Raw genomic sequence first — 25,020 nt, 5'->3', positions numbered from 1 at the left:
AAAATGATCTGTCCTGTTTTTTAGTTATGCCATATTCTTTATTCATGTATTTTTTTATAATCATTCATATACCCACAATTTAGTGATCACTCTTATGTAATAACTCATAACCTCATCACACGCAGGGCTACAAGGCTTTTCTAGAGCTGTTCCAACTCTCTGGAATGGTCTTCCTCATCCTATTTGGCTTGCTACTACTTTCTGCTCTAAAGCACTCAAAACCCATTTTTTCAAACTTGCCCACTCATCTTCTTCTGTCTTTTGAAACCATCACTACTCCCCACCACTACATATCTCCCCTTCTATTGTGTGTTACTTGCCCACCTTCTAGATTGTAAGCTCTTCAGGGCAGGGTCCTCTCCTCCTGTGTATGTATTTGCAAACCCTTTATAATGTACAGCACTGCGTAATATGTTGGCCCTATATAAAACCTGTTTATTATTATTAATAATAATAATAATTTTACTAGTATATATAGCAATTTTTGCAGTTGTTACCTGAGGCTTTAACATTTTTTAATGGTTCTTCTACAATAAAAAGCTTAGGGAAAGCTGGATTCAAGAAATGGAAACTGCGATTACTGATTTGTTTGTAAGGATGCAAAATCCAAGGTTGTTATCCTTCCCACAAGATCCCTTCCCATGGTATATAGGGACACTTGTTATGTTCTCACTTGTTCCAGATCAGTGACTTACTAAAGCAAAATTAGGTATGACAAAATCGTTTAAAAACATTACATTTAATTCCCTTTTATGGATCTTACTGTACCATATAGGAAAAAAGTGCTCAAATTTAATGTAATTAATTTCATAACTACTTCTTTGAAAGAATAAGAGAAACAGACATTTTTATTGGGTTACCTAAGTTTGGTTCTAGAGTACACTGTAGAAAACAATATACTAAAATATATAATGAAAGAATACAAACTAGGAGCTTCATTTTGCAGCCAATATCTATGACACCTTAATAACAACTGTGAATTTTTGGACCTAATGGTGGGTCTGGCATAGGAACAGGAGCGGTGAAAGAGAGAGATAGCTGAAGACTCTTCCTCAGCAGGCTCCTTAGCTAAATATTTTTTCATACATCAGACGCCCTAATCACATTCTAATCCAAATATTGCTTAAAATCCAAGTTTTGTTACCTTTTTTTCATTTAAACTAATAACTAGGGCCCTTGAGCGGACATTAGGACTCTGGTACATCAGCACAGAGACACTGCTGCATGACTAGCATGTTGTTATCTTTAGTGCTAACTTGACCATATGGTGCCAATACATAATTTGATTTGGTCAGCCACCTACATAGCCAGTGCTATACTCTGCCAAGAACCGCATCACATTTCTCCAGTATTCCAAATCTACAGAGTGATCTCAACTGTTTGCTGAACAGTGGCCAAGCCTGGAAGAACACCAATGTGTTTATACGAATATGAATACTAAAGCGCCAGTTACACAGCTCACAAACATAAAAAGGGATCTTTCTGCTCAATGTTTTCCATATTGACATATTCTGAACTCATGAGTCCTATAATCACATTACATATCTATAGGGCTCTTCAGAGAGCGTATTCCCTTTATGGGCTTTTCACACCCTTTTATTATATGTTTTACCCTTGTGTAGTTTTGTTTAATTACTGTTTCACAGTTAAATATACCACAAAACAAATATATATCTTCTGAACTCAATGCTCTAGAGACTCAGCATCCATCCAACATAGACATAAATGAGAAGGTCATAATCAGGAGCCCATTAGTGCATGAACCAGGCTGTGTCTCACATATGCTACATTCTCCTACCACAACACATATGCTACGTTCTCCTATTATTCCCCATTATACAAATTACAAAAGGGCACTTTTTTAAATTCATGTTTCCTTTTATTTTTTCATAATGCTCTTGCTTGTTCTTGCTTGAATATATCAGTCTTCATATAGATTTAAATAAATCTGTTTGTTAAACATGGGTGGGCATATTGTCCATTCTAAAAAATGGCTATGATTTGTGTATTTTTTTAAATTCAGTCCAATGTAGGAATGAAAAATGGGATAAAAGTTGTGAGAATTTTTAAATAGACCCCCTGAAGTTTTCACTTTTTAGAAGGCCCAGGAATAAAGCTTAGCAGGAATAAAGTTTACAAATTTAATGCGCGCAGTTTGTGCATATGGGATGCTGAATGGCAGATATGGCATACAGCAGCTGAAAAATGGAAAGCTGTTGATTTTAGGAAGGTGGCATCCAGATAAAAATATGGCATTTGTTTCTGATGCTGAGTGTACTAGAGGTTGTGCAAGCCCCATCTAAATTCCATCATTTATAATACCTTTAGCATTTTTAATATTTGAAAATCCCATCAGCTTTTTATATGTATTTATGGATCATTGTTAAAAAAATATTTAAAATCTTTAGACTATAAAACAGATGTTGTTTACTTCTTTTTTTTCTATATATATGTTCTATACTGTTTGTATCCACATAACAACCTGATTGCCAGAATTGCCTTTGGTTTAAATTAGTTTAATGTTGAACAAATATCATACCTATTTTCAATTTCATGATTATAACAATTACAAAAATCAGGCATTAAAAGGCAAAGTCCTTAAACTACCAATGTTATCAATACAAAACCTGTAAGGTAAAAGCTGATTCTAATCAGACATTGTTAATAATAATAATAATAATAATAATAATAATAATAACAATAACTTAATCACAAATGAAGGTAATATATCACTAAATTTACGAAATATTCATTAAATGTTGTTTTCGGGGTAATGCATATTATCTTTCATAATATACAAGTAAATTGTTGTACTACAGTTCTGAGCTCTAAGAACAGAATCTCCGTACATTTTTTGCACTTTATATTTTCAAATCATTACTATTCATTACTGGTTTTAGACCTTGGTGGCCTGGCCACCCATCGGAACAACCACAACACCCACACTAACTCCACTGTTATTAAAATACAAATTCCCAATAGTATGTTTGGAAAGAATATCTCTAAAGTAAGTTCATCATTTTATAGAAAGGGAGAATAAATTAACCAGTTTTATGCCACAGGACAACTTTACAAGGTAGAAAATTCCAAATGTTTTCTGGTGCATAGTTCTTTGTAAATATTTTCTATATAAATATATTTTAGATATTGTTTTTAAATTTCTTTTTAGTTAGGTAAATATGACTTATTACATATACAATATATTTCATATTTACCAGTTTCATCCAGAAGGCAGGAAACATGAGGCTATTATTCAAAATTTTCATCAAAATAGCAAACTGCTACACTATGTGACTATGTCATATTACACACACAGCCAAATGACTCAGAGAAGGAAAAACACCGCCTCTCGCAACTTCCCAAACTAGCAGTTCAGATCCATGTGGATGTTATATCTGCAGAAGCCGGCTAATGCCAAAGAGTTCTGAGGTTTCTACATTTTTTTAATTAAGGGATTATGCTTTACAAAAAGTTATATAACAGACATATTACATATTTCTAATTTTCTGTTTGACCCCTGAAAAGAGAACTGTATTGCAAAGATGCAGACACATTACCGGGGCTTATTTATAAAGCAGTGAATCTGATCTTCACTAAAACATTTCCTGGTAGAGAAACAATTACTGCCATTGAAACACATGGACCTGGAAAATTTTCCTCCAGGCAATGTTTCAGAGCATGTCAGATTCACTGCTTTATAAATAGACAGCATAGCGTTTCAAGAAAAATATTATTTATATATCATATGGGTTGAAAAGCTACTACTCCGTATTATTTTATATATCTATATTTTATAAAATGTATAATCAAAATGCAAAAATGTAAGCAAAACAGCAAAATAGTTCGATCTTTAAATACAGTTCTATTTTTAACTAAACTTTGTTTAGATATTTAAAATTAGATCTATGAGGGGGAGCTAACCATGAAGGGAATGACATGAGCCATGACAAGAGTCATTTTTATGCAATTTTACATACTTACCCCAAGTTTCTCAAACTCTCCTCTTAACAAATGATGTCTGGTGAATTTGCTGCTACTATTACATCAGTTTAAAATTTTTTATTTCTTAAATTCTTAACTTTGGGTATTGGCTGTTTTCGCCATAAAGAACCTGATTGCTGGCACTGCAAGGATTGTTGCTTGGTCTCATGATCATAGTGGTATCAATAGTGATCAACTCTTCCGACATATCACTGGATCACCAATAAACATTCTGCAAAATCAGCTTTGAGGTGTCCACTTGATATCCTTTCTTATTGACATTATTATTATTATTATTATTATTATTATTAAACAGGATTTATATAGCGCCAACATATTACGCAGCGCTGTTGACATTCAAACATTTCAGCACCCAGTTGGCTTGACAGCTTCGGCATACCCAGCTGCTCATTAATTATAAACTTTACATGTTCACTAGATTACTCTACTGTCAGCAGTTGTTTTAGCTGAGAATCATGGATCGGAAAATTAAAACACTATATATCTCAGCTGAGTTTGACTAATGCTTGGCACTCAACATTTGCATCATGGAACATCATGACAGCCCAAATTTTAGCATTTGAATATTGTCAAGATACAATATAAAATAACACACTTCCCAGTTGCAATGCAAGAAAGTTGTTTTACGTGCTTTGGATCTCAATAGGTACCTACTACATCAAAAGAAATGCAAACCAAAGCAACTCAAATGTAGCCTCAAAATGGTAATCCACACTGCACAATAAATGGAATTGTGTTTAAAAAGGACTTCAAATTCAATTAAAATACCAAAAACAAAAGTTTATCGTCATTACCCTTATCTAAAGCCTTATCATAAGGATTGTAACAAATATTACCATTCTGTAGTCCATGCCAGAATCTGATTTCAGTTTGCACTAGTTTATACTGACAGCAATGAAAGAGATATCTGCTTTGCAACTATAGGAACTACAAAGTATGCATAGAGTACAGTGCCGAATTTAGTTGTAGTGATACAAAAAACTACCATTTATTATAATACTGTGACTAGCTGTCCCTCAAATGTTTTTGGAATGTGGGAGGAAACCAGAGGGAAACCCATGCAAATTGCAGATATTGTCCTGGCCAAGATTAGAACCTGGGACCTAGCACTGCAAAGGTCAGAGTGCTAACCTCTGAGCCCCTGTGCTGTAGAGGTATGAGATATGTAACATAAAGCACCACATTCAGAGTGGTTTGGTGTGGTATATGCAGTGATCAGCACAGTGTATAGAAAATACATATCACTCTATACCTCTATACACGCAGCACTCATAACCAGTACATCTTATGAACTCCGATTAGTGAATAATGCCCTTTCTTTTTTGAAAAGAGAACAATACATGTACATCACATGACAATTTTTACAAACTTCACAACATAAAAAAATTTAATTCATTTATCAGTTTAGCCTTCAGAGTAAAATAGTTCAAGTATACTAAGCCTATATCTGATGGTTAGGGTCAAATCTATCTGTATTTTATGTTAGAAAGTTTGCTTTGGTCAGGAGGAAAGTTATGTTTAATAGGGGTCCATATATTATCACCTCAGTGGTATTTCATCCCTGATATCTCATGTGTTTTTTTCCAGGTATGGTTTGGTCAGATGTGAAGCGACTCTGGTATGATGGCCTGGAAGATTTCCTGGAAGAATCCAGAAACCAGCTCAGCTTTGTGATGAATTCCTTGTACTTGGCAACCTTTACTCTAAAAATTGTGGCTCACAGTAAGGTGTGTTGTGTTTATATACATTTTATCATTTTTTAGCAGGTTTGGAGCAGCAATCCAGTAAGTCTGATACCGGATACACCAATATTTTAAGGGTACAACAAGGGTACTCAAATGGCAGGTGGTAGCAATATATTCAATCTTTGTTTTACAAAGAAACATTTACCATTCCCAGGGAACACAGAAGATGTTTTAGTATGTTTTCTCTCACTGTAAACTTTCATGGGGTACTTCAAAGGCTGGTGAAAGAATAAGCCACTTCTCTGACTCATTCACTTGTATCTAAGTTCTTACAGTTTATTTAGAGCATTATAAGGGACAAATAGCAGATGTCTGAATTTTTTTATTGATAATATATTAAACTGTATGTAGCTGGGAGAATGAGTGTTAAGCTATGTACACACGTCAGAACATAATAGCCCAAGATTAACGGATGTGAAAATCTAATACGTGTACAGAAGTCCCCCCAGCGCTGTTTATCAATCAGCCACAGTGGATTCATAAAGGACTGATCAAATGACCACTGTTCATTTCTTTTTTTCCCAAAATAAAGCTTTATTGAAATAGCAAATAACAGTGTACAGTATGTAACATTTGCAAGAAATACGTACATATTGTCAGATACAATTACAATGGATAAACATATATGTCTGTTCATATTTATAATACATTTTTAAGTTTCAAGAGGTTTAATCATGTAAAATACCAAAATAAACATGTAAAAAAACAGCAAGAACAGCCACCTTATAAAGGGTAAACAACAATAGTAAATTGGTTAAAAGATGTTGTAAAAAGTGCGCTTTTCCGTTTGCCCTTCTGGCTTTAGGATAGAGAATGAAGAAAGACAGAAAAAAAGAAGGGGATATTGTGCAGAAGAAAATATTTGTATCTTTCAGAAGGACGGACTCTCTATGAAGTACCGTTGTAGTAGTTCCACCATAAGGCCCAAGTGGTATAGAATTTTGTTATAGCGGGATGCATGAATCATTTCCTCCATTTCTGAAATACGATAAATTTGAGCAAACCGTTGATATAAGGTTGGCCTAGTCTCGGAATCAACAATTCAAAACATGGAATAGAAGTGTTTTTTTATATTGTTGTGGTGTGGTGTGTTGTGAGTGTGGTGTGGCAGAATTTGCGCAGACAGGCATAGTAGGATGCTGCTTACTCGTCCTCCCCCAACCCATCTCCATAGAACAGAATGGCACTGGGTGTACAGCTCTTATTCATTTATGTGTCACTGGGAACAATCACAAAGATTATTACCAGCAAAAAACTTCTAATGCCCATCGGACAACTGTATGGGGCTTTAGTGGTGGAAGCTTCCTCAATATTCTCAGGCAGAACACATGTGCAGTGTGTGTTAGTGTGAAGATTACTGACAACCTGCAAACCAGGATCTAGAATGGAGTGCATGGAACAGTGCACAGGAGGACTAGAAAGTTTAAAGAGATCCTATGCTGCCATATACTGTACTGTTCTTGTAATCATTGGAAGCCGATTGCATGTCTGAGTTATTGTTAGTAGGTAAGTAGGCAAATAAAGAACATCTGTATATTGTGTGAATTACAGCCAAACAGTAAACCAGCAGCATATTTTGTGCATTTTACACATATGAACATTTGAGGACTGGTAACTAAGCAGGAAAAATGTACCAGGTCAGAAAAAGGGAGAAATTAATCATTGTGAGAGAGGAGCAGGATGGTTTAGTAATAATTAGATATTGCTGCGTATTACAGAACTATATTTTACACATTGCCTTCACTAATTTCTCCTTTATTTCTCCTTTTTAGTTTCACCACATTGCAGAAAGGAAAGACTGGGACGCTTTCCATCCAACTCTGGTGGCAGAGGGCCTTTTTGCTTTTGGCAATGTGCTAAGCTATCTGCGTTTGTTCTTCATGTACACAACTAGCTCAATCCTGGGCCCACTGCAGGTAAAATGATTGCATCCATGGTAACTTGAAGAATAATGTTTCTGCATACTATTCTGTATTCTGTAAAATATACAAACACATGGTGGCAGTAGTGGGACATTCATTCCTAAATTGTGGTTCGCCAGTTATCTTTCATTTTAGTTTCTAATTCTAAAAGCGTATGTCAGAGAAAAATAGAAAAAAGTATGCAAGTACAGAAAAATACATAGGTAACCAGCTAGAAATGCATACAACTTCCTATTTCTTGCTTTTTTCAGGATTCAAATCACAAAAAATAATGTCAGTTCGGTGCAGTTGTTCTTTAGTGAACTGCTGAATCCCCCCACCTGTCCTTATATAGAGGAGATTGGCTCTATTAGTGGGCTAATCAGACTTCTGACAGACATAAGACAGTTTTTGGTAAAGCTGAACTCCAATTGAAAAGTTACCCTTACAGTGATGCTCCCCTAGAACTGCATGGATTAAATGCTTATTTTGTCTTGTGAGAATGGAAAAAGCAAAAAAATAGTTATACTTACCTCCAGTCTCATTTCCCCATTAATCTCTCCAACAGTGTTGGTTGTGGGCATATCCCTATAAAGTATATTTACAGAATAATGTATTTGGCTGTATATCTTCTTCATTTAGTATACAATCCAAGTGTCATGCTCTCCAGAAAGATAAACTCCCACCATAGGTGTTACCTCCATATTATAGAAAGGTAATTAGAGCTTATTACATAAGACATGGTATATATTTCACTGTATTCATATCACAAAAGTGGGTTTTATATCAGTGCAATTATCCTTTTATTAATCATCATTTTATATGAACTATGGCTGCATTATGTGTATTTATCTGTAAATCTATAATAAAATTGTATATATTCTTTTATAAGGTGGAGTTGTGGTTTATGATACTGCATCCTTATTATTGTTTACATATGTTCCGGTTCATTTTTAGCATCTGAAAAGTACATTTAAATGGACTTTTATGGTACCTCCATACAAACACCAATACTATCTATATAAAACTATACAAAATTTATTACCAGTCATTTCTAAAGCTGCGTACACACTTCCAATTTTTATCGTTGGAAATGAACGACGAACAAACGACGAACGATCGATTGGGCAAAAATCGTTCGTAAAAAAAGTAACCAACGACGCCGACGAACGAGGATAGTCGTTGGAAATGAACGACCGGACCGGCGGATCGGATTGGACGACGATCGTTGACCATCTATCGTGTGTACGGTCGTTCATTGATCGTCCATGGTCTGAGCATGCGCGGTGAACGAACGTTCGCTCACTTCCTGTGGTGCACGTCACTTCCTGTATCGTTCAAACGATCGCATCTATCGTGTGTACAATATCTGCAAACGATCGTGTCGTTATCTGTATGTATAGGATCGGTGCTATACGATCGTTCGCAGATATCGTGCAGGATTGTTCGTCGTTCGTTTACCAACGATAATAATTGGAAGTGTGTACGTAGCTTTAAAACTTGTACAGTATCAAAAGATGGTCACAGTGGCCATCACCTATCTGCAAAACTTTGCTCCATAGCAGGGATGCAAAAGTACAAAAAACTGAATGTAGATATGCCATACAAGAATTCGCTGCTCAGTAGGAATGTGAAACAATCAGGATGGCAGACACATGATATATAGGGCGGAACTTGATTTTTGATTGATTCTTCTTTGGAAAAAATGTTCCCATTGAATTGAGTCCCTAAAAAAGTATTACATTGTACCAAGTAGTGCTAGCCTGTTTCTTGTTTTGGAGGTATGTGCAGGTACTGGAGTATATATTAGCAGTTCTGGCAGTGCAGGTAGTGTATTACCGTACAAGAATGCACATTCGGTGCTATATAGAGAACATTCCCTGACATGTGCATTTGTGCAGGACCCAGAACAGAGTGAGTCAGGTTTTTCCTATTCTTCAGGGCGCAATTCTTCACCTATAGTTCCAGGTCTTGGCAAACACCTAGACAGGAATCATACTAACTATTTGGCCCTGTGCCCAGTAAGTCAGTACCAAAGGGCAGTGGGATGGGTACTAGGTCATTACAGTATAGGTCCACTTTACCAAAATCATTCAGCTGTGCAGAAACACATAAACATAGTAATGGTCATACATCATCTCAAAAATATGATCTAAATATAAAATAAAACGTCTGCAAACAGAAGACATTGGTATCAGTAATCATTATACAGAGGTTACATGCAGGCATTTCAAACCACTTTAACCCCTTTTTGAGAAGGTCCCTTTTTGTGCACAGGTCTCAGTGTAGAAGATTATTTGCCTTATTCAGTATTTATGTCTGTCTCTCACAGTTAGACCATTCAGTGACAAACACTGTCCCTTACATGCCAAGCACTGACCAGTATACTGCAGCAGTCTATGCATTTAGTATTTTCTGCACCAAAGTACTCAAAGTACACTCGCTAGGATCTATTAATAAATATGTGTGGCCATTATTGTTCATACATGTATATGAATCAACTTATTTTCCATCATTTTCCAACACAATTTAAGTGAAGAGTTAAATAATAAATGAGGGCCATGATGATTTAAATAGTTGCAAATAAAGTATTGCATGAAGAACTACAAGAAATATATCCTTAAAAAGTGTAATGACCAGGTATTGGCACAGTATAAATTGTGCATTCTGTATATTATGTTGCTTTAGCCTATTAGACAAAAAGTTGCTTAGTTAAAAGATTAGCTCACTGGCAGGTGATCCAGAGGAAACACAGTGGGGTCTATTTATAAAGTAGTGAATCTGACATTCACTGAAACATTTCCTATTGGAGAATCAATTACTACCATTGAAACACATAGGCTTATAGGATTATTTACCAGGGAATGTTTCAGTGAATGCCAGAATTACTGCTTTGAAAATAGACACCAACATGTTTTTTCCACAAAAAATGTTCTAGATTCAAAAGCTTATGTATTACATAGCTAAACTGTTTCACTGCTTAGTAAACATCAAAGGGATTTTTATACTGTCTACCCTAGCAGCTACAAGTTCATGAACAAACATCACCTTTTTTAGGATTGCTATTTGCAAAGAGCTTGTGAGACCAATTCCAGACAATTATTGGGCATTTAATTACCAACTGCTGCATCGAAGGTGGAAGGAATAGGTTTACACATGTTTCCTTTACCTGTGGCAGTTAGTGGCACTGTAAAGGGTTGAAGCGGGCACGTTATAGAACCTGCTCTACAATACAACTTGTAGCTTCTTTGTACACAGTACAGTTGAGCACATCCTATACCTTCACGTCTTTTTTTGCATGCTGGTTTTCAGCTTAACTATGTTGACATGTCATGTACTGATAACCCTAAATATGCAGGTCATTTGGAGATAAGTTTGTGTTGTGAAAACCATGTGATACCCTTTACTTGCCATTTGTCTTCGATTCTTAAGATTTGTTTGCCCACCCTACTTCAGTGGGCTTCTGTTGTGGCCATTGGATGGCCCTGTGTTGCTGTGATCATCCTCTAATTTATTGCAGTTGAATGTGATTCAACTGCAGCATTGTGCAATTGTGTATGATCGATTGCAGATGATCGTGGGAAAAAACGTGATTTTTTAAGGATAATATGACCTGCATGACTTAAAATATTCTCAGGAGCAGCCATGCAATATGGGTTTCATTATTATTTTTGGCCTGGATCCCTGCAAGTTGAATTATGCGTCGGAGGGGGTCCCTAACAAATTGAAATGGCTTAGGTTTTTATCAGCTTACTCAGCACAACTTGCAGGATACCACAAGAAAACACTAATAAAAGGATCATCCTTAAGGACTATTTAATGTGAATTGACATTCTACTGATTACATAAAGGTAGTGACACAGATATGGTACTCTTTTGGCAAGAAAGACTTGTATATAGCCCACCACCAGATAATTATTTTTTTTTTTTTTGCCTGTCCAGGGTTAAACTACACCAATTACACTTGTTACAAGATCACAAAAGGTTGGTTGCAATACTTCCTGAAGTTTTGTTTTTTAGTATATACACTTCTTTATATATATATATATATATGTTGTCATCATCAGGTAGAGTTATTTCCTGGTACATAGTATTCTGTTAGTAATGTCAGTGGATAACTGCAGAACACTCTGCATTGTTTATACAACAGATGATTTTATCTGTAATCCAGAAAAAAAGAGGTATGTAGAAAGGACTCAGCTGTGCTCATAGCCAGCAGAGCAGGAATGTCTGTACGGCATATCATCTGCTGTCCTCCAGCGGTAATCTGAGCTACATGTAATCATTGCTGGATTTATGCTCTAATGCCACTTCATTTAATAATGATTTCCCTGCCTGCAATTGGCAGAAAAACAGAAGCCAGACTAAGACTGTTTTCTTCCATTGCCAGTACAATCCTTTGTGTTCTTTAAATATTATACCTGTATATTACACAATACAGTTAAACATTAGATGGTAAACACAGGTTTTGTTTTAATACTACTTGTTTTAATGTACTGATCTAGATTGGCTTTGTTTTATCCTTTGATATTACATTTGACCACAGCAGCAATATGTACTTAATTTGAAAAAAAAAGTAATATGAAAATATGCAGGACTTACCCCAGAATGCCTAAAGCAGTAGTAATATGTGGTAGGACTGCATGGGGTAGGTTTAGAGGACCCTTAAAGCTTTAACTAACTAAAAGTTAGTTAGTTAAAAGTTAGTTTAACTAAAGTTAAAATAAAAAAATGACACTTACCTTTAGTTGCTCAGATCCGTCAATCCCCCTGGAGCTGCCTTCCCAATCCTGGAGCTGCCTTAAAAAAAGAAAGTGCAGATCTAACTGCAATTGTGTGAGATTGGCATCTTTCTTTTTTCAATGACAGAAAAGTTCCTCTGAGATCGGGCATCCTCCCATTCATTATTTACTGCCACGGCAGTAAAGACGAAAGGGGAGGGGGTTTGTCTTTTTATTTTTAAAAGGAGTTTAATGAAAAACACATCTTTACTTTATATTGAGGGGTTAACTACCCTTCTATATAAAGTAAAAAGTAGGGTGATAGGTCCACTTTAATTCCTGTTCCTTCAGCCAGAACTTGGGCCCTGATTATTACAATATGGGGCCCTGATTGCAGTATAATGCGTGGAGGCAGAGGTATAGGCAGAGGTATGACAGACAAATACAGACAGTGACACAGGAGGAGAAGACCCTGCCCCAAATAGCTTACAATCTAGGAGGTTGGGGAAATAACATACAATGGAGTAGCAAACTCAGGCAGATGTCATTACTGGCATTCATGTAACCATTCATATGACCATAGCTATAATTCTGATCCTAATTTAACCACATCATTCCAATGGCTAGAAATCAATGTCTTTTTTAATACAGGTTCCAAGATTGATTGCATTTAGTCGGTAACTTTTTTAACATTTTAATCAAGGAGTCAAGTCCTGGTACCACCAAAGGTAATATATCTTCAGACAATTATTATATTGATTTATAAAGAAAGTTTAAATAAAGATAGGTTTTCTTTCTGTTTAGTTCTAATTACTGTTCACTGAAAGGGATTCTGGTTTGCATTTGCAATTAACTTTAGTCCCCTAAAGGATAAAGCTATGACAGTCAGGCAGACAGCTTTTATTAAATCAAATCTTTACAGTCTCTTGTTACATTTGTTAAAATTAATCATGGCACATTTTGTAATTTGCAGATATCCATGGGTCAGATGTTACAAGACTTTGGCAAGTTCTTGGGAATGTTCCTCCTAGTGTTGTTCTCCTTCACTATTGGTCTAACACAGCTGTATGATAAAGGATATACAACCAATGAGGCAAAGGACTGTGTTGGCATTTTCTGTGAGCGACAGAGCAATGACACTTTCCATTCGTAAGTTCCTTTTCATATTGTATTTACGTTCTTTTCTGACGGGATTATATGAACTTTAGTTATATAATTGGTAACAAACAAAATAACCATTTTAAACAAGGACGCTGAGTTAGACTAATACAAAAGGGATCAAAAGTACATAAATATATTACTAGTACAAAGCAAATATTCACCTATTTAAAATGTACTTTACTAAGAAGTCATGAATATTTACCTTATGTTACCGCTCTGGCTAATGGTGTTTAAATATGTTTGAATTGATCTTCATGATCAACTACAAGTATTCAAAGGACCATCAACTCATTTAATAATTAATTTGGGTTACATTATATTTGAGGTTGATTTAATTTTAATACAATGGTTAATTAATTGACGACAAAAATGAATGCATTTTTTAATAACAACTTGGCATTCTAATAAATCAACTATTGAAAATATTGCAATATTTTTTATTATATTACCCTGTTTCCCCGATGATAAGACACTGTCTTATTTTTTTTTGAAGGCCAAAATATGCTCTAGGGCTTATTTTCAGGGGGATGCCTTATTTACCCATGAAGAAGACTACAGCCATTCATGTCCACTTCTGATCAATCTGTGCCAATCATTGTCCCCTTCTGATCACTCATGTGCAATTCAAATTCCCTTTCTGATCAATCTGTGCCTTTCAAATTCCCTTTCTGATCATCTTGTGTCATTCAAACTCCCCTTCTGATCACTCTGTCATTCAAATTCCCCTTCTGATCACGCTGTGCTTTTTTTCTATTGTACGGCAGTTAGGACAGGGAACAGCAGGTGGCGCTGTGCCGGCTTCTTTCGCTTTGCTTTACAGACAGGAGAAAACACGATGCTGGCAGAGGAGAGAAGAGAGACGCTGCAGCCAGAAACACACGCAGGATCGGGTATCGGGTGAGTATAATATTTTAATTATTTTTTTTAACACATTTGTCGTATAGGACGCACTAACTTTTCCCCCCCAGTTTTGGGGAAGAAAAAGTGCAACTTATATGGCAAAAAATACGGTAATCGGTGGGTGGCTTATTTTTCATTTTTTCCTAAAAAGGGGGGGCTGTCTTATTTGATGGCCCTGCCTTATCATCGGGGAAACACGGTATATATAATAAATTATATATTACTTATACATTATTGTTTATTAGCTGCTCCTTATTAATTCCCAATGTGAGGACTTTGACTTTGGATTTTCTTTAAGGTTTCATAGCGAATTATTGGCCGGATCATTTGTAGAGTTATTGGATATATATATATATGGAAATATTAAGCTGTACAATCTACACATAAATGTATGTTGAACCTAACAGTTGAATCTGTAAGGGAAAAACACAATGATGATCCTGATCTTCAAGCAGTCTACTATACAAAGGAGCCATTGTTTGCATCTCCCTACTCACATCAGGTAAACTTACCAGTGCAGGTTAGGTTAGGGTAGACCACCTCTCTGTCAGGCATAGGCTAGAATAGATTTGTGTGGCTGTATTGCCAATATGCCTGCTGGGATTGCTCTACTACCTGCTGATAGAAGACAGATGAAGACTTTTCTAACAACCAAATAAAGACCATTCCAGTAAAATCTGAAACGTAGTTAAAAATGTATTCTTATGTATATTTGTATATTTTGACACATTGTACCAAAAAGAGTGTTAGCATTATGGAACAGTGCCTTTTTATCTGTTTTTGTGTCCTTTGACATATACCATAGGCCTGTTATGAAGTCTCTTTATGAATATATCTAATTCCTTTGGAGTCAATGGTTAATAAAAGTACTGTTTATAATTTATTTATTGTCTCTTGCAGGTTTATTGGGACATGCTATGCTCTGTTTTGGTACATCTTCTCATTGGCACATGTAGCTCTCTTTGTGACCAGATTCAGTTACACTGAGGAACTTCAGTCATTTGTTGGAGCACTGATCGTTGGAACATACAATGTGGTGGTCGTGATTGTACTTACCAAGCTTCTGGTCGCCATGCTGCACAAAAGCTTCCAGCTCATAGCTGTAAGTTGTAGAAAAGATGACATTAAAGGGTGTCTGTCAGTAAGGTATAGACCAAGAGCCATTACCGGGGTGAATTGGTATCTTTTAGCCTTGGAAGCACACACAATCACCTGACCATTTTGTGCAGGATTTATTCTATAGGTATCCCCTAAAATGGGTCAGAATACTGCATTGAATGGTGAGTAATCAAGGTCAGACTGAGATCAGATATATTGGAAAGATGTAGGTGAATATAAGCCATTTTATACATTTAACGGTAAAAGTACAGCCTTAGAACACACAAACATAGATTCTACCTTTTTTTTTTTTTTTTTTTTTGTAAGGAGATCATTCTCCAGCCATTTCTCTGACTAATTTTGTTACTGAGGCCTAACACTCCCTGACTTCATAGATAAGCACTAACAGATTCCATTCCCTTGTCCAATTAAAGGTAGTCTACTGGACAGGAGAGTGGCAGTAAGTGGAGCTTAGCCATAAAGAAATCCAGGTCCAGGCCATTGCCCTTGTCATCAACAGAAAAATACAATAATTCATAAATGGTCATTACACGAACAATGTGTATTATTAATAGTGTGACTTCCTTATGTCTTTCATAGAGATTATTTTTTTAACTTGACCTTACCTTAGTTTTCAAGTACACCTCTATGTATTCCCTCTAAGCAACCTCCTGTACCATACATCAAGCCATCATCTTGTGACAGGGTGAACCTAGGTTGGAGATGGGTCTGAAAAAAATGTGTACATTTTGGCAGAACAGTGAAGTCTATTCATTTCTCCTCAGCTGCTCGATTTTTATTAGTTTTTCTACTTCACAATATTTTTTTCTTTTCATGTAGTTTGTTCTCTCCTTTGCATGTCTTCCATAGACTTCTTCAGATCTCCTTGTCATCTGCTTTACACTCTCACTCTCCTCCATTACCACTTCTGCTTTTTTAACTATTATGCTGTATCTGCTGTTTATTTTGTGATCACCTTTTCATTTATTTTACCTGCTTCCTACTGATACAATTTCATTATTTATCTACTATTACTAAGAATCTCCATATTGTTCTCTGGATTTCCTAAGACTAAATATATTTGTATGAATATTAGAAGAAAATGAATATTAATGTAAGTCTGTGTTTGCATCCCTATATATCTTTAAATCTTTAAGGCTGAATCTACACTATTGTCTCTTCATGGGTACAGTCTGCAGACTGGTAATTCATAATAAATAGCTCATAAATTGTACATATCACTGGGTAAAAAAATGCATCTAATCCCAGTGTATTTCTCAGCATTATGCAAAACAAATTCAGTTCCAAGAACATTTTTGGGTCAAAACTTTAAAAATTTTTTGGGCTACTTCTCCCCTACCAACGCACCTTATTTTTCTTATTAATAATAATAAAATTATAATAATATTAATCAGTATTTATATAGTGCCAACATATTATGCTGTGCTTTACAAAATCATTTGTCATAATACCTTAATAGCTAACATACCCATATGTATTGGTAAATATTAGTTAGAGGTTTCCTCCACTACAGCTGCTTTACGAGACAAAAAAAATATAAAACAGAATCCTGGGATGCAGTTTTTGGATTACATGTACATATGCTCTTCTCAATATTGGGAGCTGGAGTCTCCAGTGTGCTCACTGAACTTCTGACTGCTAGTCTTTAGTCAGCCAAGGTAATTAGTTTTGGCTTCCACTGCAAGAGGGAGAAAAAGAAGGATATTAGTTGTCCCTGTCATACTGATGAATCAACAATGTAGAAAATATTATTTGCAGTGATTAATTTAACCTCTTAGCCACGTAGAAACACATACACAAAAAGCACATCAGTTATGACAAACAGGTCTAACAATAGTTAACTTTCTAAGCTAAATGAAAATCCTATTGTAAAGTAATATTTTACTTTGCCAGGTGAACAACCTAAATAACTTTAGTAAACCAACCCCTGCTGATACTTATAACTAGATATACCAAGAATAGGCATGTGTGAATAAAGATAGATAACTGCATGTTTTGTAGAAATACCAAGCCTTTGTAATAATACATATTAACATTCTACATTAAGTCTTTAATTGAGAAGGGACACAAATAGTGGGTTAAACAAAGTATAAAACTGTGCTGTATACAAGACATTCATGGGCATCAAAAAAGTATTCTGCATTAGGTGGGTGAAATGGCCTAATGTGAGTATTAGTTACTCAGTTCATCCTATAAGGGAAGTAATATAAATATATTTATATATATATATATATATATATATATATATATATATACAGAAACACAAACACAGAGTGTTCACCTTGTTCTGGATGACTGTTATTTTATAAATTTGTAATCCCTTATTCCTGGGCCAAGTGCTTCAAGTTGTATGGATATCAACAGATGTAGCGATGATCATACCCATGACCTTGGGTTTGCTCTTTCTTGCTATCATACCTTATAGTGACTGGTATCTGTTTTTTACCTTCTATTTCCAGAATCATGAGGATAAAGAGTGGAAGTTTGCCCGGGCCAAGCTGTGGCTTAGCTATTTTGATGACAAATGCACTCTTCCTCCACCTTTCAACATTATTCCGTCTCCCAAAACTATTTGTTACTTGTTCAACAGCCTGAGTAAGTGGATCTGCTCCCACACCCCGTCAGGAAGGGTCAAACGGCAGAACAGCCTTAAGGTAAGACATTTCATAGTAATCTCTTTCTAAACAGTCGCAGACAGAATAATATTCATGTGATATGTTAAGTCCAAAATAACACAGCAGGGATTGGAGAAATATGTAGTATGGGTTTATTTTGGGAAGGGATGTTAAATGCAGTGTATTCTAAACAATACAATTCAGTTGGAAAGTTGCTGTAATGTGCTGCATGCGTAAAACAATAGCAGTTAAAATTGTATTCATCAAAGGAAACCTTTTCTTACCTAAACACAAGATTTTGTCATTGCTCAATATGCCAGATATAAAATGCACAGTACAAGCACATATTTTTGGGAGGGTAAAGGATAACCCCAATACTTGCCAGTTTGGGAGTAATAAACAGCCCTGGCTTTGTAAAACCTAAATTATTTTTTATCTTTGAAATTTTTTGCTCTACCTTTTTAATTTGGATTCTACCTTTTGTACTTGTTTTTACTACATTTATAATCTTCAAATTGTATATCATGTAAACTTGTTCTGTTTGCATTCTATTTTTGTTTTACTACAACATTTGTTTTGTAATTTTTGGCAATGTTCTATTCTTATCTATCAATAAAAATAGATTTACCCACAAAAAGCAGCCCTGACAAATAACATGCGACAACAATTATGTACTTATGTACCTGATTAATGATTGCCAAGCACAGTGCAGCTCTGTGTATGCACTGGTACCACTGCCAACACAGTACCTTTGTGTACCCAAGTGGGAACTTTCTATAGTAAATGTTACTTTTATACAAACACATTTGATTCAGGCTAAGCAGCCCTTTTGAGCTTACATTAGCCCGCAGATTCTTTAAGGCAGTCTTCCTTACACTAGTTGAGCACTTTTATTAAAGATGCAGTTACTATATTTGCTTTTGTAGTAAATCACCCTTACTTTATCAACAATCTTTACACCTAAACTGATAATGCTTTTATTTTTAATATTGAAAACTAAATGGCTAATAGTGAAATCAAAATTTACAATTACCTGTTAATAGGAGTTGTAAGAGAACAAAGCTGAATCTTTAAACATTGACCTGTCTTTTAAAATTAGTTTATCCTGTGTTTTAGGACATTTTACCATGAGCTTTATCATTTGCTTTTTTTCTTGCTTATTCATGACATAAAAATCCCCCACTCAGTGAGCATGCAATTTTTCTCTTTTTATAGATGCCACTTATAATGTGTGCAAGGTCAATTCACTGACTTTATTACGACATGAATACATAAATAGAGGTGCCTGGATGTATAACATGTGAACTTTTCATGCTTGATTCTTTCTTGGGTCACTCCTGGGAACCAATGTTATTATTAGAAATGGGAATTCCCATGCTTCTTTGCCTTTGCTGTTATTTTCCTTATTTTAAACTATTTCTCCAGAAGCATAATGTGCTGTTTAAACCAATAGCAAAAATAGAAAAAAAAGTTTTAAAATAACTTTCACTAGCCAGTTGAAGATTTAAACAGAAAGCTCTGCCATTCCTGGGTTTATTTATGAGGCATAGTGCAATTATATATTACACTGAAAATCATAGGTGTTGTGCAAGTTTGTACTCAAAGAAGTGGGAGTATTTAATTTAGTATTAAAATTGCAGTAGGTTTTAAGCAAATACTAAGAAATTGATACAGTTAATGTAGTTATGGTTACAAGACAGGAAATAACATACTGGTAGAATAACTACTGGGAATAGACTGGGAATATGAGGTTTACAATGGCACAGGCAGGCATTGTCTTGCAAGTAGCATTGGTCTAGTACAGTGTTTCACAACCTTTTTTAACATGGGGGAACCCCTTAAAATAACCTCACTTCATCGACCTCTACTATAATTTCTATATCCACAAACCACAATACACTGGTGTGGTAGTGAGGAGGAAGAATGACTCTTACATTGTTTGTCAGTGAGAAGAACAACATCCACAGATAGCAAAAAATAACATTGGAGAGTCTCAAACTGCTCATTCCTCAAGGAACCCCTGATAACCTCTGGAGGAACCTTCTATGGAATCCTGGTTGAGAAACACTGGTCTGGTGTGTTTTCAGGCACTGGAGTTTGTAAGCAGATGTTTGGACATGTCTACAGAAGTAGGAGAGTGAGTGGAGGCCACAGAAGGAGGATCATATTTTTCCATAATTAATATGATGATACACAAAGCTGTATTTCCCCATGGTGTCACAGTCCCTTCTTTTTATTCTGGCATGTGAGCCTAAATTACAGCAATTAATGATCACAATTACATTTTATTTAGCATGCATTTTTTTTTCTTATGCATGGAGTTCCACTTTATTACTTTATAAGCTATATTCTTAGTTCTTAGGTATATAAGTACAATCATATAAATTGCTGTCATGAAAACAGTTGCTGCCGTTGACCACTTGCCAGCTGTCGGAGTTTAGCATCACCAGCTTATTGGGCTTTTTAGTTGGCATACTACAAAAACAAACACTCAAACAGGACTTATGTGAGATAAATGGCCCGATAACATTTATTCCTGAATGTGGCTTTAGTAAATGCCCTGACTAATTATTCAGACAGTTTTTGTTTGATGAATGTTTACCATATTATTTTTATGGCTGTATAAAGTGTCAGTCTATGATGACAGGTGGTAGAGAAAAAGCAGATAAGAGCAACTGTGTACGAGCATCTGCACTGTAAATGAATCAGCCAATAAACCCACAATGTACGCCCTCTTACAATGCAGGCTTATGCCGCATTCCCCCACAAATGCCAGATGATGCATTTTAACTCATTTTACTTGATTTTTACCATGGTATTACTTTAGGTTTACCTGTTTATTTGAAGGATTCTTAGAACAATTTTTGCTACCCGCTGGATTCGTTGATCTCAGACATCTCATTCTGTTCTGTTGGTTTCCTACTGTTTTATCTAGCAACATGCTTATCTGGCTCTGGTGTGCAGGGCTGACACTATGTGGACCTGACCACTGCCATCATACAACTAATAGTAATCTTACAGGGGAATTTGTGTTTTGTTTGGACAGTCTTGTTTTCCAGACACAGAGCACACCAGGTTTTCGACCCCTATTTCATTAAATTTTCAGTTAGCTGATTGGACAAGTCAGCATGTTATTTCTGTATATGCACTCATCCAGTCTGGCCACAGTAAAGGTGATGGAAGGAAGATGGCCTCTGAAAATTATAAATTCATTGGCAGGGGGACAGGTACTGTATTAAGCTCTTTAACTGATGTTCCCTTTTAATTGTATTATCAAACAGTGACTGCAGATGTCATGTTAGAAGCCCAGATGTTTGACTATGGTGGCTTTTTCTGCTTTTGCAGGAATGGAAAAGTCTTAGACAGAAGAGAGATGAGAACTATCAGAAGGTCATGTGCTGCTTGGTTCATCGCTATTTGACTTCAATGAGGCAGAAGATGCAAAGCACTGATCAGGCTACAGTGGAAAACCTAAATGAACTTCAACAAGATCTGTCAAAATTCCGCAATGAGATGAGAGACCTGCTAGGATTTCGGACCTCAAAATATGCAATGTTCTATCCAAGAAACTAAAACATCAACACAAAGCTGACCTTTCCCGAGTCCACAATAGGCTTGTGCTGATGTCTTCTTGCACTTGTTTGTGTTAGTATTTTATAGTCTTACATTCAAGTATTTATTTACATGGAAGTCATGTATCAGTTCTATATAACAAGTTGAGTTTGACATTTATTATTCTATTATGAAGTGTTATTTTATTAACAGAATATTCATATAAGCAGAAAGCAGGTATGCTGCCATGTACTTTTTATTACTATGCTTACCTGAATTTTCAAACTTTTCAAGCATGATCACATGATGGTGACTAAAAGCTAAAAAGTTTTAAGTTTTTTCTTAACTGCTGTGTGAAAGAATACTATTCTTAAGTTATTTATTCATCAGTACTTAAAATGGTTGTTGAGGTAAATTTTCCATGGCAACTACAGTAATTGTAAGTATATGCACATCATGGAGTTTTTTTTTAAATCAGAGTGACAATAGGAGATATTTTCACCTTAAATTCCAATTTACTATATTTAATTTTTTACTGTTTACAAAATAAAATCTGATAAATTGCTACAATTTACATTACATTATTTTCTTTATTACTCTTCTTTGGATTACAAATTATCCCTTTATCTGCATCTCTGATGTATACCAAAGTATATATTTTTACCTGGGAAAAACAGAAAAACTACATTGACTTGAGTATAAGGCACAAAATGCGTCCATCACTGCTATCATTCAAAACAGTCATCAACAGAAATGCTAATATGAATAATGAATGTGAATAAATACATCCAAGGTTTGCTATTTTAAAAACATTATTTAAAAGGGTAAAAAAGTTAAAATCACATGGCCTCAGTCTCAGTTTATTTTTTTCCCTGTTTTACATGTTAAAATATTTTGTACTTTTCAGTTAGTTTTGATGGTTCACTTGCTCTTAAGTGATCTTTTGTGCATGTTGGCCACCAGTAGATGGTGCTGTGTCCTCATATAAAGTGTGCAACCAATAATTTTTCTGACTGCAAGAGTTTAGTATACATGTTACATAAGGACACAGTGCCATCTACTGGTGTAACACAAATATAAAAACATAGATTGGGTTTTTTTGTATTTTAGATTAAAAAAAAATCAGTATATACAATAGTAATATTTTCTAAATTATTATATGAATATTTAAATATAAGGGTTTCTGGGAGAGATGTATATTTGACCCCTTATTTAGCTTATTTTTTCTGTCTAAAGGATATCTCAATGCCCTGGGAATAGGATTGATTCAGGTTTTCCTGAAGCGTAATGGTTTCCGCTTTGCCAAATACCTTGCCTCATGTTGATAACACGCACATTTACCTAAGTGTGCACAACGGTATTAAATATTTGTGTTCTGTTTAATGCTCTACTTGCTGCATATAAACAGCAGCACAGTGTGCAATGTAGGCAAAATTCTTGGCCACTGTCAGGGCAACAACCAGTTGGACCTCAGACAGCCTTTCAGCTCTTACTCTTAGTTCCAAAGGTCAGCTTCACACAAATTAGGCTAAATAAGGGATACATATACATATTTTGCAAAATTTTATAATCTTATAAAAGCTTTGCCTTGGTTGGTTCTCTTTAAGGCATATAATCACATGATCTATGCTTTAGCTCTTGCAGATAAAACAGTTTTAGAATGCACAATTTTCACCAAAATGCTGTTGCTAGTTATTCAGATAAAGGCAAGCCCTGCAAACTGCGACATGTTTGGCATTTCTTCTAAGACCATGATCACATTAAGCCATTGAGAGTCACAGATTAAATTAACATGTGATTTTCAGTCAGCTCCCGGGGCAGGGTAAGGCATTTATCCAAGGACAATTTCCATTGCTTACTAAGAAAATCCACGTTAAATCATGTGAACAGGTTTTTTTCTAATGTTTTCAGGCACACCATCACAAAGGAAATCATACTGAATGTGCCAAAAGGACACCAATACACCCATTTTAATATTATAGGCTTTGTAAATAAGAGAACTAAGGACTTGTAGATACAATATTTTATTATAATGCACCTGATTGGTAGATGGATTCTTAGGGGAGGCACTGGAGACCATGGAGACTCATTTTGCATCCTGCATTATGGGGTGGTGCAATAAAGTAAATGCCTTTCTGCACATTAACTTTAAATTAGATGCTGGGCCCATGTGAGTTTATTGAAAACATTGACATTCAGACAGGGAAACAGGGTGAATGGATCTGCACATGGGCATGAAGATCAAGATTTTACTTTAGCAGTAGTTCTATACATGGGTTGGTGTTATACTGAAACTGCCCTGACATACCCAACAACAATGGAGTACACAATTCCCATTCTTCAGTAAATGTTACTAAAAGGAGATCAGCACATTTAAATAACACCCCCAAAGTACTAATTAGGAAAACAAACATGGATGTGTCTGATTGTGCTGTTAAATAAATCTTATACATACACTATTCAATGCAATGTGTTTATCTATCCCTGGATTCTCTATCTACACTCAATTCTTGCCTTGGGTAAACCCTGTGAATTGTATATATACAGTAAAATCTACAGTTGAAATAACATTTATTGATTAAGATAAATAAAGAAATCGGATAAAAATTATGAAAACAATTAAACCTAGAATATTTTGTGTCTGTATCTTGTAAATGATGTAAATACAGAGATTGCTCTATGTTTGTATTGTATATTAAGGAATTGAAGTATTACAGAAATGAGTACAATTAATAAAACAAAGTTTTGTGTGTATAAAATTGTCAGCCTGTGATATATAGAAGCCTGTTCATATTTTATGATGTATGATTTAAAGAGAAACATATGGAACTTCAACTTCTGTACTTTTATTGTAAAGGTCAAGACTTAAGAGACATTATTGTAAGCAATAACATTTTCATAATGGATGTTAGAAAAACAAAGAAATTATAGGAACCAAATAGTCATTGTTCTACATAATTTATATTGGGTATGTTTTGTTTGTAATTAGTACTAAACCCCAAAAAACACTTTATTTTCTCTGTGCAAAATATGTTTTCACTTATTTCTCAATATCCTCAGCTGAATGAAAGATATAAAGACTCAACTGCATTGTTAGTTAAAAGGAGCTAAAATTACACTTTCTTTACTGAATTATTTTTATGATGAAACTAAGCTGAATATGAAGTAATACAATATATTAATTAAAAAAGTTGGGCTCCTGAAAATGATGAAAGTTACTATCTTGGGTGCAGATAAAAAACCTCAAACCCTATCAGCTTTCTAACCATTTATAACAAACAGGCTGGCACCTGAGACCCTGGCG

At 35.2% G+C, this 25,020-nt stretch overlaps 1 protein-coding gene across 2 annotated transcripts in view; it reads left to right on the top strand.

The window, feature by feature from the left end:
• TRPC1 (transient receptor potential cation channel subfamily C member 1) overlaps positions 1-24,475 on the top strand; it is a 44,404-nt gene extending 19,929 nt beyond the window's left edge. For both annotated transcript variants that reach the window (XM_072407915.1, XM_072407916.1), the window contains 6 exons: positions 5,590-5,729; positions 7,520-7,663; positions 13,343-13,518; positions 15,331-15,532; positions 18,009-18,203; positions 21,510-24,475. In XM_072407915.1, the coding sequence (XP_072264016.1) occupies positions 5,590-5,729; positions 7,520-7,663; positions 13,343-13,518; positions 15,331-15,532; positions 18,009-18,203; positions 21,510-21,737 (1,085 nt within the window). In that variant the 3' untranslated portion in view covers positions 21,738-24,475. The remainder of the gene's footprint in view (positions 1-5,589; positions 5,730-7,519; positions 7,664-13,342; positions 13,519-15,330; positions 15,533-18,008; positions 18,204-21,509) is intronic.
• Positions 24,476-25,020: the final 545 nt, after the last annotated feature.

This window comes from Pyxicephalus adspersus, chromosome 4 (assembly GCF_032062135.1).
Source record: "Pyxicephalus adspersus chromosome 4, UCB_Pads_2.0, whole genome shotgun sequence".
Taxonomy (NCBI): Eukaryota; Metazoa; Chordata; class Amphibia; order Anura; family Pyxicephalidae; genus Pyxicephalus; species Pyxicephalus adspersus.
The sequence above is the reverse complement of the archived record's forward strand: the minus strand, read 5'-3'. Positions and strand labels throughout refer to the sequence as shown.